This window comes from Ischnura elegans, chromosome 5 (genome assembly GCF_921293095.1).
Source record: "Ischnura elegans chromosome 5, ioIscEleg1.1, whole genome shotgun sequence".
Taxonomy (NCBI): domain Eukaryota; kingdom Metazoa; phylum Arthropoda; class Insecta; order Odonata; family Coenagrionidae; genus Ischnura; species Ischnura elegans.
This window is the reverse complement of record NC_060250.1, coordinates 33,132,848-33,150,996: the sequence shown is the minus strand read 5'-3', so window position 1 is coordinate 33,150,996 and position 18,149 is coordinate 33,132,848. Positions and strand designations below refer to the sequence as shown.

Genomic DNA, 18,149 nt, shown 5'->3' with positions numbered 1-18,149 from the left:
ACCGCCGGGATTTGAACTCGAACCCAGGGGTGGGAAGCCAATATTCCACACCAACGCAATCCCCACTTCCTACCTCCTCCCCGTCCACGCAAAAATTCCTTCTCCAATGCAACTTGAGAAATTTCCTTCCATTCAATCCATGAAGCCTATTCCTTTCTTCCCCATACCTGCCTACTAATCACACTTCCCTCTGACACAGTTTTCGTCATCGCTACCCCTACTTATACAATGCAAACCCTCAGCCTACTCAATATCCCCTTTTATAAGTATCCCTTCTTCACCCATGCTCTCCACACCATGTCTGGCACTTCCTTGTTTGTTTAGAAGAACCTCCTTTACAGCTGTTGCTAGTAGACTTGAAACAATTTTGACGAATCAAAAGACCAAGAAAGGATCAAGTTCAGATTTCAAATGTTCAAGATTAAGTAAAATCTTATATAAAGTCCATTTAGTACAATGTCGGTGAAAGCCGAGTACTTGTATTATTTTTTTGAATCAGCCATGTATTTTCACAAAGTTCAAACCAGAATTGTTCAACTTATTAGTATATCGAGCACGTTATATAAAAAATACTGGTAAAACCAAGCCAATGATGGTATTTCTCCATTTTCCAAGATATTACGGGAATTCTCCCGCTACTATCACCCCTAAATCCTCGACTGACTGGGGAAAATTTTCTTTTTTCTCCAAAAAGAGGTAGCAAGGTCGGATTTCACCGAGGTCTCTGTGTTCCCAAATTACTCTCCAGATTGGATCTAAATCGATGGAACGTGAGCTGGATCACGCGGCGAAAACCTCCGGGCGTCGATTTGCGGACTCGAGCGTGGAGAGCCGCAAGACTTCATGCCACGAGAGCGGAGCGGATTGGGGCCGCGCGGAGATTGTAATTGACGGCGGTCTTAAGTTGACGCGTCTGCTCCACGACTGGAATTGAGGATTTGGGGGGATTCCGAACAATTATATGGAAACGGCAAAAAAATAAGACCCGGGAGAGGTTTTTACGCCGAGAAAATGGAGGCAATTACTCCGATTTCACAAAATCAGGGTCAATTTCGGCGGAGGCTGATAAAACGTTCTACGGAGATTGATGGGCGATTTGGAGCACGAATCTGGACCAGGAAGATAAAAACAAGGAATATACTTACCGCCAACTTGAGGGTAGGCTTTGAAGTTGTGATTAAGGAGGAGGAGCATTTGAACACTTCCGAAATTAAGTCGGAATGAAATGATAACAAAAAATAACGAAAAGTCAGGGAGAAGGAAAAGAATGAGGAATCCAACTTAAATTCACTGACTTGTATTAGGAATGTATGTTACTGTATAAACAAGGCCATAGCAACGACTTTAGTACCCACTGGTTTGAACATCCGGCCGTCGAGAACACGTAAAAAATTAATTTAGAAAAATCACTGCCGTTATTGTAATATCACTGTAGTCATTTACAAACGATCTTTATTACTACAACAAACCATCCCCAAACGTCTACGTGAATTATAGACAAAATAAATAAAATTATTCAATTCTGAGGACTTTTATTTAATCCTCGATTCCATGTAACACACGCATATTTAGGAAATAGCCATCCACTTTTCGTCACAGCCGTCGAAATGGTAACTTAACGAAAAATCAGTACCAGCTGGTTTGAGTACAATCCTTTCGAACTCTGTTCATAAAATATTATCTTTATAAAATAATTAATTCTTCAAAAATTCAATTTCATTTAAATTGAAAATATTTGAGTCCAAAAGATGACTCGAGTACAGGAATCAGATGCAGTTTCGCCTGGCTCAAGCGGCCGTCGAACGGTTTACTGTAAATTGGCCGCTTAACTCCTCAGCTGCGGTAGCTAAATCGCTAGATGTCTTCCATTTTGCGCGGAAATAATCGAAGGAGACAGAAAGAAAACGCTTGTAAACCCCTTCCGTCCACCTCTCAAGATTCTTCGGGGTGGGTTCATCAAAAAATAAGACCTAAACCCCAAAATTCTGATTAAATATTAAATAGGGGACAAGAGAGGAAAAAAAACTTAATGAAAAATTAGGTGACGGATAACTGAAATTTATTATCACTGAGTGATTTAATATCACTAATTTATTTCACGGAGAGTTTATTTTCCTAATCTTCGGATTGATAAAAAACCAAACAGCAATGAAAACAGCAAGTGTTTACTTGTTACAAGTGAGACAACCGCAGCGTATAGAAGACAACATTATGATAGCGTTCCCGTTTAGGAATAGGTATCTTGTTTGAATTCGGCCTCTGCAACACGACTGCCTTGTGTTGCCAATTGTACCGCTAATAAAAAAATGTTGGACATGCAAACATGAGGGGGGCTGTAAATGCAAGAAAGAAGACAGGGTCGAACGTACATGTAAGCATATATCCCCGTCGATGATGCGTACACGTACGTTCATCGCAGCTGAAGAGTTAAAGGAGGTAACCGCTGAATGTGAGGTGCGTAAGATTTAAGGTGTTATGGAATGAGTAATTACAAAAATAAGCTATTAATTAAAATTTATACCCAAATTAATTGAAATGATTATCTGGCTAGAGTTTTTAGTTTTCAATTTCATGCCCAACTGCCGTTTTCAGGGATATGAATAAATAATACTAGTTGGTGGCCACGGTGGGGCAACTGTCTCATAAATCTGAGTTCTTCAGAACGCCCTTTGTACTCTCTTCAGAAGTAAGAAAATTTTCTGATTACAATAAATCAATTTCAGAACTAAATTCCAAAGTATTTCGTGGAAGAAAAGTTAGGGGGCCGGTCATGTAAGAATAAAGCAAAGCAAAGCTCGGGTGTACAAAGCCTTTACAAATGAGGAGGGTTGGAATAAAATAGGTCTGAAGCTGGACTCACCCTGCCACATAGGAAGGAAAGACTATAAATTTAAAATTAAGTTTAAAAAAAACAGAAAACAGACATTTTGAGAAAATCCTTCCTACATAGAGGAATAAAGGAGTGGAACGACCTACCTGAAGTTATTTTTAAGATCTTCCCTGCAAATGCGAAATTTTTTAGGAAGAAGTGCGCATCATTCATTGATTAATTACATAGTGGTTTAAAAGGGAGAGTGTGAAATTGGGTCAATGTTCATTTTTTAGTTGTATTACATTAGAATTAACGTATTTAATGGATTATTTGAAATTGGTTTATTGGGACAATGTTAAATTCTTAGTTGTATGAGATTAGAATTAGAGTATTATTTTTACCATGGATATCTATTCTGTTTCTAAACTTTGTATTAGATAGATAGGAACTTGGTATGTACACATTTGTTATTCATGTACATCTAATGCTGCCACCAGGCAATAGCCCACTTGCAGCAATGTATAAAAATAATAATAGTAATAATAATAATAAGGATCTCAATCTCGCCAAGAGTTGGCATTACTCATATCATTACTCCTTTCTTGCACTCAGGACCTTGACTATTATTTTTTTAGCAAAAATCGCACTGTCATTTGGTGATCCATCATAGTTTGGCTTATATTTATGGATGCACAGTGCATAGGAGATGCAAGTGGTCGACTGGCACACATTTTGAAAACATCTCTGACCCGTTTGTTATCCGCGAGGTTCAAGGACCACGGGCGACTGGAATAGGGGCAGGTGGCACAGATGGCGTCGGACCAGCCCACTCCCGAACTCTATGATTTCCCCACCATGACAAATGGGTGCACACCAGGCGAAGAGGAGGTTTTCCCAAGACTTTCTCGCAGACAGACTCTCGAGAACCTCTCTCTCTCCCCCTCTTGTATACAGACACAGATTTAAACACACCCGGTATAAAATTAAAAACAGATTCAATTAAACGTATAAATCCCACTTCCAACCACCGTAGCCTTACGGCTATATCCAACCAATCTGAGCATATGAGCATCTTGAAGAATACTCGCACTCCTTTTTGCTGTGGAATTGTCACAAATATGTACTTGAGGCTCGCAATAGCATAATCCACTTTTTAGTTCAATTTGAAGCCGGTCTAAATTAGCCCACTGACGGAAAGAGACGAGCAAGAAAATAAAATTCAATATTGGCGTCTGTCGGTAAATTACCTACAAGTATCATAGAAGTATACTCGAAACCGCATTTTTTAAATGATTTTAAATTTCCTTCATCCAAAAATATGTTTTCTCTGAAGATCCATCCTTTCTAATATAGTTATAATAACATTGTTCTAATAAAGTAATGGTAAAATTGATCGTGAAGACTCAGGGATTTTCAAATAACAATTAAACGCCACCTCAAGGTCCATTATTTTAAACTCCACAAGTAAAACACTTTATGTAATTTTTTCTTAGTTCTGCTGGTTAAAAATAATTTTTATTGTCCGATTATGCGGCAACAAGTGAAATTTGTTGTATCTGATTTATAACATATGGAACCAATATCTCTAGTAAAAATTAGTTAAAAAACGAAATGTATGTTAAGTCGAAATTTATTTAATCAAAAAACCAATTTTAATCTTTTGGGAAAGGGATACTTTGCCTTATATGATGGTAAGAGTAGGAAAATTACCGAAAATTAATGACAGTGTCGGTCCCAAGGGCCTATTCCGAACGGTAGTCACCCAGAATTCTCACCTTTCAGTCCCTAGCGATGGAAATATTCCCCATATCAAGTATTTTCTACTTAGTGCTAAATAAAAGGAATGATCTATTCACTGAATGATCCCAACATTTGTCGCGAGTCGAATACGAGGCCGAAAAGTTGGCCGTCTATTCACCCAACAAAACCAACATCAAACTCTTCTCTACATCTCGCCATTCTAGCATCTATTATTTTATGATTTCCATACGCTACGTGTAAGAATGTTCAATGCCTACTTAAAGTCATATACAGTGGAACTTGGTTATAATGTCAACCAAGGGACTAGAAGATTCTTAACGTTATATCCGAGTGACGTTATAAAAAAAGCAGCCTTAAATCTGAGTGAATACAATACAATACAGTGTCCCTGTGTCAGTGACCTTGTAGAATGTAGGGGTGGGAAGGGATAAGACCCAGGTATGCGGGACAGCCCCCGCTCCCTCCAGACACCAATTAAACAAAAGAGTTGCATCCCCTCACCAGCTCAACGACCAGCTTGTGACCTGTTTTTCCTTTTGATGTCTCTACACATGTTTTCTATGAACTTTGGGACATAATACAATCACACTACCACTTTTGCAACTTAAGAATCGCAAAATTTTTTACGCTATACCCGAGGGGCAATATTTGTTGACGATATAAACGGGTTTTCGTCCAACATAAAATGTTCAATTTTGGCTGGTCTGCATAAATTGTGACGTTAAATCCGAGTTGACGTTACAGCCGATGCCGTTATAACCAAGTTCCACTGTATTGGTAGGAAAAATTTATTCTGTACGATACGATGGACAAAACTGATGCTAAGCAATTAAGACAAGTTTACTATTTAAATGAGATACGGAGGTTGTTGGAGAATCATATGTTAGACAGGCGAAGGAAAAGGAGCGCTACCAATGAAAGAAAGAGTTCACCCACGCGCTGCTAAGACAGATGGAGAGCCCGTGTGCAAGCGCTGAACAGCATTACGTTCCTATTTTTGAGCAATCGTATAATGAGAGGCAGACGTACGAGTTTCCTTCTTTCGCCGAAGACCCACGCGATTAAGAGAAAACAGGAGGATGAAGTGAGAGGATTAAAAGTCAGACATACCTGTCTGGCTTTCGTGGGATAACTAAATGTGTAGACCGAGGTATCCGGGTTCAGAACCTGGCTACGCCCGAGATTTTACTTTCACTGTAAGTAAGGAGGCAATGGGAAAGTGTACTTCCCACGTAAAATAATGGTAAATAGGGAAAAGTCAAAGGAAACGAATGGCTTGCATAGCCATGCACTTAGTAACCAATAAGATTGGCTAGTATTTACGATATTAATCTTTCTCCACCTCGTCGGTTCAAATTATTTGACTCAGAATTTCGTCAAATTATTAGGGACATTCCAAGATGAGCTAATGATTGGTTTAATACACAAAAAATTAAAAACGGTCGTTGAGGCGTACCTAGGAGACCTTCATCGTATTAAATTATTATTAGATTTTTATATCTAAAGAATGATTTTCTAACGCCTTTATTTCCAGTGATGTACTCGCGATGCATTTAAAAGTATAATGGTTGAGTATTCCAGCAAAAACTGAATTTTTCATTAAAAAAAGTCCACTAGACCATTTCCAAATGCGAAGTGCATTACGTGTCACAAAAAAACAAATGATTGGGTTAATCCAAGATCAACTTCAAGGTGAAAATTAGACAACTCTCATTTGCTTCATAGTTTCCGGGCTCGAATCCTTAGGTATGACTTGTATCTACTAGTGTAATCTAGAGTCAACTCGGTTTTAATTAATGGTACCGTGATCTTTAAATAATAATGGCTCCATTGAATACTCCTGCGGGTGGTCCTAACTTTGATTGACGAGTACACGTCGACAAAATCACGTGGGATTTTAGATTAAATTGGATTATTTTTTACACTTCTCGTGCAACACTTATAACTGCCGATATCTATTTAAAGTAAAAAAAAGACTTAATTACAGCGATCACATTGGCATGGATGACTGCTATTGAATTTACGAAAATGGAGTATTTGGCACTGTAATTGACCCATTCTTTCTTTCAAACATAATCATGCAATTTAAATGAAGGATATACAAATTCGGATTATTAATTCGTTCATATTTTTACGGGTAATTTACTTGGATTTTTCCATCGACAACACTTTCTGATAACCTATATCATTTTTTACCGAAGTTAACCCACTTAGCTGGTAATTGATAGTGCATTTAGAAGGCTTCAGGATACGATGTATTTTTTGAAGCTATCAAATTCATCACCTACCATCTATCAACAAAATTATGGAGTAGATTGGAAGAGCAATGACATTTCCTGAATTACAATTTCTTCCGCAGATATTCATCAAAGATTACTAATAGCGGAAATGTATGACGAATAACTGGCTTTATATGTGCATCTCCGCTCATATTGATACCAGCTAGTAACCAGAATAACCTGATAACTGAAGGACCTAAGTAATATTACTTAACCGCCTTTAATTTTGTAATGTGAAGGGACAGCCCTAAAGTATTGCGAAAACCTTCCACGAAGAATCACATTTTACTGAATAGCAAAGTTATAGTATAATGTGCAAGAAAATCTCTCGGTAAACATTCACTCGCCAATTATTTACGTACGGTACAATCAAATTCACACTCATCATATAAGATATTCTACCGGTTAAGGTAAGTTTACATGGATTATTTTGCAAATTACCTATACTGTTCCCTTCCCGAATTGAACTTCCCTCGTCAATTCCCAGTGAGGCCTATAACCTTATATCCAACTGATAAATCCTCTTCTCTTCCCCACTTCTCCGCTAATTCTACCCTCTAACACGGCTCTCAACATACCCTCCCCACGCAGTACTCGCTCCATCCAAACCCTCTGTCTGCGTCGCATCTCACATAGAAGTTTCCTGCCTTCGCAAACCAAGTCTAGCACTTCGTCGTTAATCTTCCTCTCCATCCTCCACTTTTCCAAGATATCGTTTATCTCCCGCCTATATTCCCTCTGAATGTATAACTTTAAAGAAAAATTACTTTATTCTGAAAATATCTGCCGAAAGAATAAGGATCACACGAGCATTTTCGATCGATTTTCATAAACAATAATATTATGCCTCTGAATATTCTGTACAATATCACAAAGGATTTTTCTCTTGTTTACCACGATAGTTTAGAATATATAGATACAGTAAGGATAGTCGCAATCGTTTTTAAATTACGGACTAACGCAAGAAATTTTGACACCACTCCATCGAATTTAGATTCGTTCTTCCCTCAGCACGGCAATTATTTCCACACACGATTGAGAACAGATTTGATACGAGGACCCAATACGATGAGAGGCTGTTGATCTTCCGTGTCTCACGGATGTTAGCTATCCACGGTAAAAAAAAAGAAGATCTGGCGGCGTGGCGTCATCTCCAAGCATAGGAGTAGATGCCCCCGCACTGTGAAGAGCGAGTTCCGCTCGAGAAACGCGTGGGCACATACAGGAGTGGTCACGGAAGGAGGTCGAACTCTTTTCCCCTCAAAATCTCAAAACTTCCGACAGAGCACGAAATTCAACCCATTTACCATGGGAACCACGTACGACAACACAAGGATAGGAAGACTCAGCATCGTCACGCACAGATATTCCACCAAATCTCATGAACTCAAACAGAATCCCAAAGAGCGCTGCTTTTGACTGTATAACAAGAAGTTTTTCACTCAAATGTCCTTCATAAATACGTGGATTTCTCTTTTTTTTAAATCCCGACAACAAGAGTTTACGTTCCTACTGCAAGTAGCAAATAATTCGCCAAGCAGGGATTATTACTCCATAGGAAACCGAATGAAATCTGAATTATACATTGTGAAATAGAATCGTAATAATTCGGGTAAAAATTTCAGTGGATTAAATTAAACTGAGAATATTAGTTTCCGAAAAAATATGAATCTAAACGAATAATATATGCATTCGCACGTGAAAGCCTTCTCAATATAAGAATTGACAATAATAACAGGAGTTTTCTATCGTGGAAAGGAAATTTTCTCGAGTGAACACTGCTGTAATTACATTCGAAAATCTTATCGTCTAAGCGTTTACATTCGCTATAAAAGTCCCTTATACATTTGGATTCACCTTCGTAGGATTTTGAAAGCTCCTCATCCGATCGGTGTTGGAATTTAAATTTTCACCAATTTCCATTTTAATTTTCTACCGTATTCTTTACATCATTGCTAACTTTTTTTCTTAATACTGAATGCTTACTTTTCCGTACAATATACAGTAGCCCTAGGAGTAGGTGTATGAATTAATGAACGAGATTTCCCTAAAAGCTCTCATGCATACTTAAAAGATACTTTGTGGATACGACATATTTAAAGAAAATTGGTGGCAAAAACCAAAATCCTTCTACGTTAGCGCAATCCGAATAAATCTGCCAGTCCTCAAAATTAATTTTGCTGCTCTTTTACGTTGTTAATACTTTAAGAATGATAGGATAGAAGCCTCAAAATGTGCACAGCTCCACAAACAGCTCACACATGAAATTAGTAGATTCTTTTATACCTCTTAGGTAACTACTGATGTTGCTCTTCGGTTTCATCTTAAGGTCACATATCTAGAATAACATCCATTCAACAGAAAAGGTAAATATACGGTCTTAGTATATTTGAAAATGGAATGAGAAAGCGCTCAAAACTTTTTCTGAATGGTCTTGCTCTCCTTTGGAAACCACCGCTTCAATGTTAGCCTTACATATTATTTCCTTCGCCATTCCTCTGCAAATTAAAACCCCATATTTAAACTATAGGCCATTAATCCCAAGCCAACTCCCTGATTATCGTATCAATATCACGCTTCGATCATTGAGAATTCTAGAGCTCTTTTCTCAAAAGTGTTTTCCCATCGAACTCTCATTTCGATCCCACGAGAGATGATTCCCTTCTCACGGCTATCTATGGAAACAATGCCCTGAACCCTTTCGTATACATGAATTCAGAGCGAGGAGAGAAGGGATCCCAGAGAATGGAAAATCAATTTCTCTCCCGCCTCGACAGCTAATTAAGACCATCATATTGCCGAACGAAAGCTGGCACGAGTCCCTCGATTTCTTAAAACACTGACGGAATGATTTCGTGCACTTAAGTCATCGCTGTTACTTTTCACCCACCAGAACTTTCGCCCATCTATTTTTCGTGAACCGTTCATTAATTTCACTTACACTTTTCCGAGAACATGCTAACATATTATGAAACCCACAAAGACAAGGTTAAGACCTTTTCCACGAAGCCCGGTAACATACTTAACAGGGAATTCATGCATGCATTTTTTTTTCTTGAAAAATTCTCTCCTTTACCCATCAGCCTGGACCAGGCAGATGTAACAAATACAGCGAGAAAGGAACTAACTTTTCACAGTTTACATGTAAAACAAAAGAATCAATTATCCTATGGTGTGAGTCTCCTGCTGGAAAAAAATGTTTAAAACTCAATAAAGGGGTAAATAATGAGCAAATACACGCATGAAACGGGTTAATACATAATTTGTATTAGAGTACAAGACTTTCTGTTTTCACTTTGAAATGTTTCAAATGATAAATGGCTACAATGATAAACTGTTTGAGAGTAATACATGATTTCACGTGCTAGTATCTAATTGCTTCTGTAAGTGATATATGGGTTCAAAAATTAAGCTGAGCTCACAATAAGGACTGATTTTAGACATATGGTTTTGCAACAGGCTGAACACGGGTGCTTCCCTTAAATGAAAAGGTACAACGCAGCGGCATAATAGGAGTAAATATTTTCAGCTTAATATTTAAAAGAGTGAGAAGTAACTCAGTGGTATTCTCTTACAGATAAAGGAGACCAACTTTGTAGAATCCAAAAATACTATGTTACTCGAAAAATCACTGACCCATCTCGCTCATAGATTCGGGATAAAAAGCAGCTGTAAAAATCAACATTAGGTCAGACTTATTAAATATTTTTCAATTAAACGAAGTTTTATTCCTTTCTCGCATCATTAGGTTGTTTAGGATATCCGGTAACATGTTTAAATACTCGATCTGAGAACCAAAGACGTCTTCACTGATTAACTTTTGAAAAATATGTTCTCTGTCCCATTTGAAATATAATAAGGCCTACAACGAAGATTTCACACTTAATTTTGAATGCATAATAATATGGTTGAAACCAATATCTCGCACTTAGATAAATGAAAAGTTATTTCACCTACCTTTTCTGGTCTAAATTTCGAATATAATGTAGTATTAGGGTTATGGTCATGTGAAATCGACAAATCATAATTTCATTTGACCAAAATTTGCCTATTTTGACATAAAACAGCAATTTTTGCATTAGTAAATTATGTTAATTAAAATGAAAATGTTTAAAAGCAAATTTAAAACAAAGTACGAGGTTCGTACACCTGAAGAAGCGGTTGGCCCATCCAAAACGCATCATTTGCCGTTACCTCAATCAGAATGTAAAGAGTACTTCTAAAATTGGTTCTTACGCATTCAAAAGTGATTGATATTCACGGAGAATAATTTTAAAAACATTAAAAACCAATTTCGATCATTTTAATTTTGTCTTCTTCATTATTGGCCCAAAAATAGAAGTAGCAATCCTCGTGGATATTTAAAGAAAATTGGTGGCAAAAACCAAAATCCTTCTACGTTAGCGCAATTCGAATCAATCTGACAGTCCTTAACATTGATTTCGCTGCTCTTTTACGTTGTTAATACTTTAATTATGATAGAATAGAAGCCTCAAAATGTGCACAGTTCCACCAAAGGAGCCCTAGGTGAACTGTGCATAGTCAAAACAGGCTATTCGGGCTTCAAGCCGGGTTATCTTTCTCCATTCGGGCGACGTTTCGGCATCCGAATCGCGTTCCATCATCAGGGATGATGATAGAACCCGACTTGGGCTCCGAAACGTCGGCTTAATGGAGAGACATTACCCGGCTAAGGCCCAAATAGCCCATTTCGACTATATTTGCCGGGAAAGCTATAGATCTTACTTGACGAAATGTGCTTACCTTTCCGTAGCGCATCTTCCTCTCCCCACCATCCCAGGACCCCGAGGCCGATATCCGCCACCAGCTGGGGTCCAACCCTCCGCCACCCTCCTCCGTCTGCACGTGCAGCGCAGCCGACGCTGGTCCATCGGCCTCCAGACGATGGTGGTGGTGATGGTGTCCCAGGCGCAGCGGCGGGTGCGTCGAGGAGGGAGTCGCCCGAGGGCCGCACACCAGCGGCCCGCCGCCCTGCACCACCTCCATGACGATCCTCGGAAGGTCAGAGATGAACCAGGGGCGGTGAAGCCCCGAGACGAAGAGGACGTCCTCTGCCTCCTGTCCTTCCGGTCAGATTTCCCTGGAGGGAGCAGTAAAGAAGATTCGCGGAATATAATATCCGCCAGGGAAGTGCCAAGGTAAGATTCACGCTCTGGCGTGAATGAAATTAAATTCCCGGGCACGGCCGACTAACACACACGTCACTTTTCTGGTTCTTCGAGAAATCGGGACGCGTAAGACGGGGAAACGTCACAGCGGATTGCATCACCTGGAAGGTCGCCTGACTTACACTAAGACTAGTTAATCGGCTAGATTAAATAAAAATGTAATGAGTGAGCATTAAAACTAAAAAAATCACAGTCTTCGATCCGAAGATTAGGGGAATCGATGATTCGATTTGCACAAAATGTCACAGATCACAAGAAATAGAGTTTGGCGCTTTCCTTTAGCGACCAGCGGTCTCCCAAAAATTGCTTGAGGTAACCAGTGTATGAGCTTAGGTTTAAGCACAAGTATGAAGAGATCTGGCCCAAATTTGAGGTGGAGACCATAATCCAGTAGTCATGCGCTTTTATCTCTCAAGCTCCGTATAGCTATCAAAAAGGTCAACGTTGTTCTAGAAGAACTGTCACTTAATTATCACCCGACGATTGATATAAAAAAACTACTGACGGTAAGAGCATTAGATCAAGCATCATAAATTACAAGTTGATCTTCAAGGCTTCATGAACCGTGCAAAAGGGACCGATTGTTAATTGTCTTATCCACTAGGCGATAAATTTCAATCGCAGTCAGTTTCACAGCCACACAAAATCGGACACACCGTCACTGATTAAGTCGATCCTACACGAGAGCGACCTGCGAAAACCAGTCATGGCACTCGCTCTCCGGTACACCTGTCTACAAAATGACACTTCCACCAGGGTTCGCGGGCTTTGACCGAATCAGGACCCACTGATATCGAGGCACGCGACTGTCAGCCGGTCCAAATCACACTTTGGTACACACAGGATTCGACGCTCGCCTTATCCCTTGAGGGCAACGCATACGAAGTCATCGCCGCGTCTGGCTCCAAGTCCGTGGGGAGAGCAGCACGCCTATAAGTCATGATTCACGGCCGCTCCGAGTGGGAATGGGACGCGTGCTCAATCGGCCGCTCGACTCTCCTCCTCGCCGAGTGACTTTAACGCCCACACGACCCACGGGCCTCGGTCGCGACGAAACGCCGCGGACGGCGGTTGAGGAAACTAAAGGATGACAAAAGACCGGCTGGGGAGGGCGCGACACCACACGAACGCAAATATAGACACTGGCGAAGAATGCTTTTATGAATATTTACTGAGCTACACTGGTACTTATTGAACCTCCTTCGCAACCCTTAAACCTCAATATAATTACGCACGAAAATATATCGCTGTCTGATGGTAAAATTCCAGATTTACTGCTCTAGCTACAACTCGAAAAGCTTGGTCCTTTCTGGAGGAGCACAAAGAAGATAAACAACATACACTAGCCAACTGGGCAATTTGGGCAAGGGCAAGCGACATTCGTAGGCCAAAAAATTGAATCTACCGAATCAAAACGACGGAGACAGTTGCATCCTCAGTATGCTACCAATGAAAAGGTCACCCTTATGTACCTATAACTCCTTGAAATTAATTGATAAAATTAAGCACCGCCACAGTAACGTATTCTCCCAAATGAACACGTATTTTAAATTTCCACCAGCTAAACAAAGTTTACCACAACAACATTCGTACAGCAAGCAGAAGAAACTTGGAGAACTCTGGGTCTCACTGAAGAGTCGTTCTTTTTCATATCCATCCGTAAAATAAAGCTTACTACAACAAATAGTGCAGAGTAAGAAAATAAACAATGCACCAAATGACTGGGTTATAACCGAAATTTGTGTCCTCTATTTCTTATTTCTCCACACTTGACACTGGATTTCCTACACCCATATTAAGGCGATTCCGAAAATTACTCCTAAATAAAGCTCACTGCAAAAATCGTGTAGAGAAAGCAAAAGTAACTGGGAAAACTTAGGAGACGTGTACTAGGTGCGGAGATGTTTGGGAATCAGCCACTCACAGACAGAACCCTCTTCCGACGAAGATTCAGCGTTCGTATTCGTGCATACGACAACGGCCAAGGAATGACAATGCGAGCGCCGGCCGAGGGCCTCGGTCATTTAAAACAAACGACGAACGTCGGAGGAAGTCGGCGGAAGGAAAAAGATGAGGTGGGGAATAAGGAAGATGTATGGTGAGGGGAAGACCACGGAGACAGGTGAATGTAGCAAGCGGTGGATGTGGAGGCGTCTGGGACGGGAGGAAGACGGTGGAATACATAATAATGTTCAACGGAGGAGGAAATGGTTTATGCTGGGGAAAATCCACCACGCGGTGTCCAAGCCCCCATAACAGTGGCCGTACCCATTTTTTTAGTTCTAACTAATTCACGAGGAAGATCAGGTCGAGGGATTGAAAGGAGTTGCGGTCATTAAAGGGATTCCCATCAGAGAGTTTCTAATCGGGGTTACCGTTCCGAAAAATACGAGAGGTATATCCCAGCATCGTCACCATAGGAAATGTCAAGGCCCCGGAGTCTTTTCGCTGAAAGGAACCAACCACATCGGAGTTAATTCGCTTGCAAAAACTTGTTCCGACAATAATACCCACACAATGTTCTCAGAATGAAAATGTTTGATCCCGAAAGTTTTTTAAAACGTGGATTTACTGAGGGCGAAGATTCATCGAGGAACTGGCCGTACAACTACGAATAACTTCAAGGTTGAAATTTACGCTAACTATTCACAAATGTATAAATCACGGTAATAAAAATTCACGAATAATCTTAGGCTAAAAAACAGTTCTTAGAATAACATGGCCAACAAAGATATTTGATATTATTTCGACATAAAAAGTGGATCGAGCGTTTGACATTATAATTTCCTCACATGAATTAAGCCATAAATTACATCATGATGACAGAAGAATTTATATCTCGTAAAAACATAAGAGTTTTTGGAAGAAAAATTCATTTTAGTGAAAAAAAATAAATTAAAATTTCTTACAGGGGAACTTGTAGAAAGAAAAGATGTTTCAAGAAATGAAATATTGTTTCCAGCATTTTCTAATCAATAAAATCCAAAATGCTTGAGAATATTTACTCAGTAAATAAGGATGAACCTCCTCACTCTTAAGCTTGGCCATCTAGAAGTGCGTAAAATCGTTATTCATAATTAATAGGCATGAACATTAGCGCCCGTACAGCAGGTCTCATGCCGAAGGAATGTGCAGAAACTAAATGACATTCAATAACGACCCCGAGTGATACGAACCTAGTCCAGCGGTATGAAATTTTATCGATTGGGCGAGCGTCGGTAATTAAGTCTAACCGCAACCAACGGTAGAGCAATGAGAACCTTCAAAAACTATAATATGAGACCTCATCGAGAAAAAACAGAATATTATGTAGAGTTTTAATGTTGACTGGTATAAATGAGATGCCATTTTTTATATTTGCATTCCAATTCAGTGGGACACAAACAAATAATATTCACCCAAGTCTTCAAAGGAGTAGTAACCGATGAGAAAATAATTTTGAAACTACTATACTTAATTCACGAACGTCTAAATATAGACTCATCACAATTCATCCTTGGGAAAGCAATTATATTTGAGCATAAGAAATATTATCAAGATGAAATTAAAACACTCGGAAAGGTATGGGAAACTCACTAAACCCTATCAAATTTCTATCATCATTGTATCAATCTCTACCTGGATGTCAAACATTCCAAAAGTAAATTTTTAACTCTAGATAGTAAGCTAATATGATCGATACTAACAACTGATGAAACCATTTTATGATAAAACTTCCTCGCATTAACTTTTAGAAAAGGACGTTTAGTTTTTGGGCAGAATAGTTTAACTTCTACGCATTTACACCGTTGATGGAAACCAACCCTGCCGATTACTTAACCGATAACTAATTTATGGAAGCCTCTTCATGAACGATTACATTAGTTTCACTTGGCAAGCTTTCCCGCTTAAACGCCGTAAAATATGTTTTTAGGCCTGAGGTTGAATGCATGGGCCCCAATTTCCTATCATAAAATTCGTGACTGAAAGAGTGACTTTTACCAACATGCTCCCTTTCACAAAAAAATTAAAGCATTAAATCAGGAATCCACGCTAGCCATCATCAGGGTGAAGGCATCGAGCCAAACGAAATATCCTTCGTGCGCATTTTTAAGACGGCAAATAGCATCAATCGATAGGGATTCCGTAGAGCCGTATAAGGCAGCCATGGACGAGGCTGTTAGGGCAGTCTCTTAAATGGAACATCAATTTATAACCCCTCTCCTTCCGCCAACGTGCCGACAGTGGATGCCGAAATCACAATTACCAAAATTAAAACACTCGGAAAGGTATGGGAAACACACTAAGCCCTATCAAATTTCTATCATCATTGTATCATCAAATTTAATTCTTAATTCTGCCTATCGAAGCTTAAAATGGCAGCAAACTCTTTCACTTCGAATTTACATTTTCATTTTTTACGATACCTAACCTTTGAAAAAACCGTGAGACCTTAATAAAAAAACATAAATCAAATGATAAGAATTACTGCTGCCTGAGAATGTAGGCAATCGTCGTGGAATTGGTTGGCAAGGTACCAAGGTGGCAACCAAATTCACCAGATAGATTCACATATTTCAGAGAAAACTTATCCCACGCCAACAAAAAGTCATATGGGAGTAGATCTTGAGAAGAAAAATCCTTAAAATTCTGCCAGCCTCCTCTTGCTTTAGCCTCTAATCGAATCGTAGACGACTATTCCAACTAGGTCGAAAATCCGGAAGCAAAGTTTCGGCTGAAATTTTCAGGAATAAGTGCTGATTTCTTAATAATTAATTTTCTTGCGTAATATTTCATCAAATTACTAAAGAAACCTATGAACACGTGCCACAAATTCCGTGACCTCATACCCTACAAATACGGAGCGTGACACATTAGATTCGTCGCAGTCAAATAGATGACGATAGTCTAAACGCAAAAGCTTACTAATTCCTAGCGTGATAAAAAATAATATCTCATCAGCATGATCTTTAAAAAAATCTATTAATTCAATGGGGTATTTTTCTTAAAAGTTGTCATATCATTAGACAATTACGAGCGATAAAAACTCGATCTCGGAGTGCCCGACTGCTGTACTAGCTATTTTTTTTGCTGGTCACATTCGTAATTTAATGAAGTAACACGTATGATCCAGGAAAATTATAACCTCCATTCTAAGTGAGAAAATTTCGCAGACTGACAGTTACGTTCGGAGTGAGCTTTACTCTCACCCATCGTGTTTCCACTTAGGACTAAAACAATAAGTCAGTAATTATTATTATTATTATTTGAGTAAATAAATCACACAGTTTCATCATTTTTAATTTATACTTTTCTATGAAAGAAAGACCGCGCATATTACCAAAGACGGAAAAGATAAATTCACAGTTTGTTTATTTCGAATCCAAACGCATTCCCTTACTTCGCAATCACTGAAATATATTGAGAAAAGTTAGCTGAGCTTTTTTCACATTCCATGAATACTTTACTTTATGGTTTTCAAAGTAACTTTCCTTACCTTTCAAGGTATTTACGCAAAAGTCACGAATACAATTACGAGAATTAATGCTAAAATACATTTTCTTTCAAAACGGCGCAATAGAAAAAACGCATTCGCAAATGCGCATTCATTAATAGCCACTCTACTCAGCCTTCGCTCTTTAGAAAGCCATTCATTGACTCATTCACTTAGTCCAGTAGGGAAAAGTCATGCATACATATACCTCAACAGAATATGTACACAGTTACCACTGCCTTCGTTGCTAAAGCATTTTCGACCCTTCTGGTAATTTTCGCTGCACATTAGGAATATATTTTTAAATCTAAAAACAGCTCACGCAATTTCGTGGGACGAGAGTGTCATATCGACACATTCTTCCTCAATGACCGTGAACTTGGTTATCCGCGAAAAAATTTCACCTCAATTTAAAAGAAGGACCGACGAGTCTCTGAAACCGGATGACTCACTTGCGACATCGGTCCCCTGTCGTTTCCTCCGGGAATTAACACACTCTCACCCTCGAAGAATTTTATGCCTGCCCCATTTTATGCGCAAAAGCTCAAACTAGATGGCTCACGCGGGGTTAAAAATAAAATTCTGGTGCAATCCACCGTTCTGGTTTCCAATGGCATCTCCAAATGTGATTAATA

General features: G+C 39.2%; 1 protein-coding gene across 3 annotated transcripts in view; it reads right to left on the bottom strand.

Annotated features, from left to right (window-relative positions):
• The window catches only part of LOC124158684, a 141,067-nt gene that overhangs the window by 18,842 nt on the left and 104,076 nt on the right, over nt 1-18,149 (bottom strand). For all 3 annotated transcript variants that reach the window (XM_046533918.1, XM_046533916.1, XM_046533917.1), the window contains exon 3: nt 11,617-11,953. In XM_046533918.1, coding sequence (XP_046389874.1) covers nt 11,617-11,859 — 243 coding nt within the window. In that variant the 5' untranslated portion in view covers nt 11,860-11,953. The remainder of the gene's footprint in view (nt 1-11,616; nt 11,954-18,149) is intronic.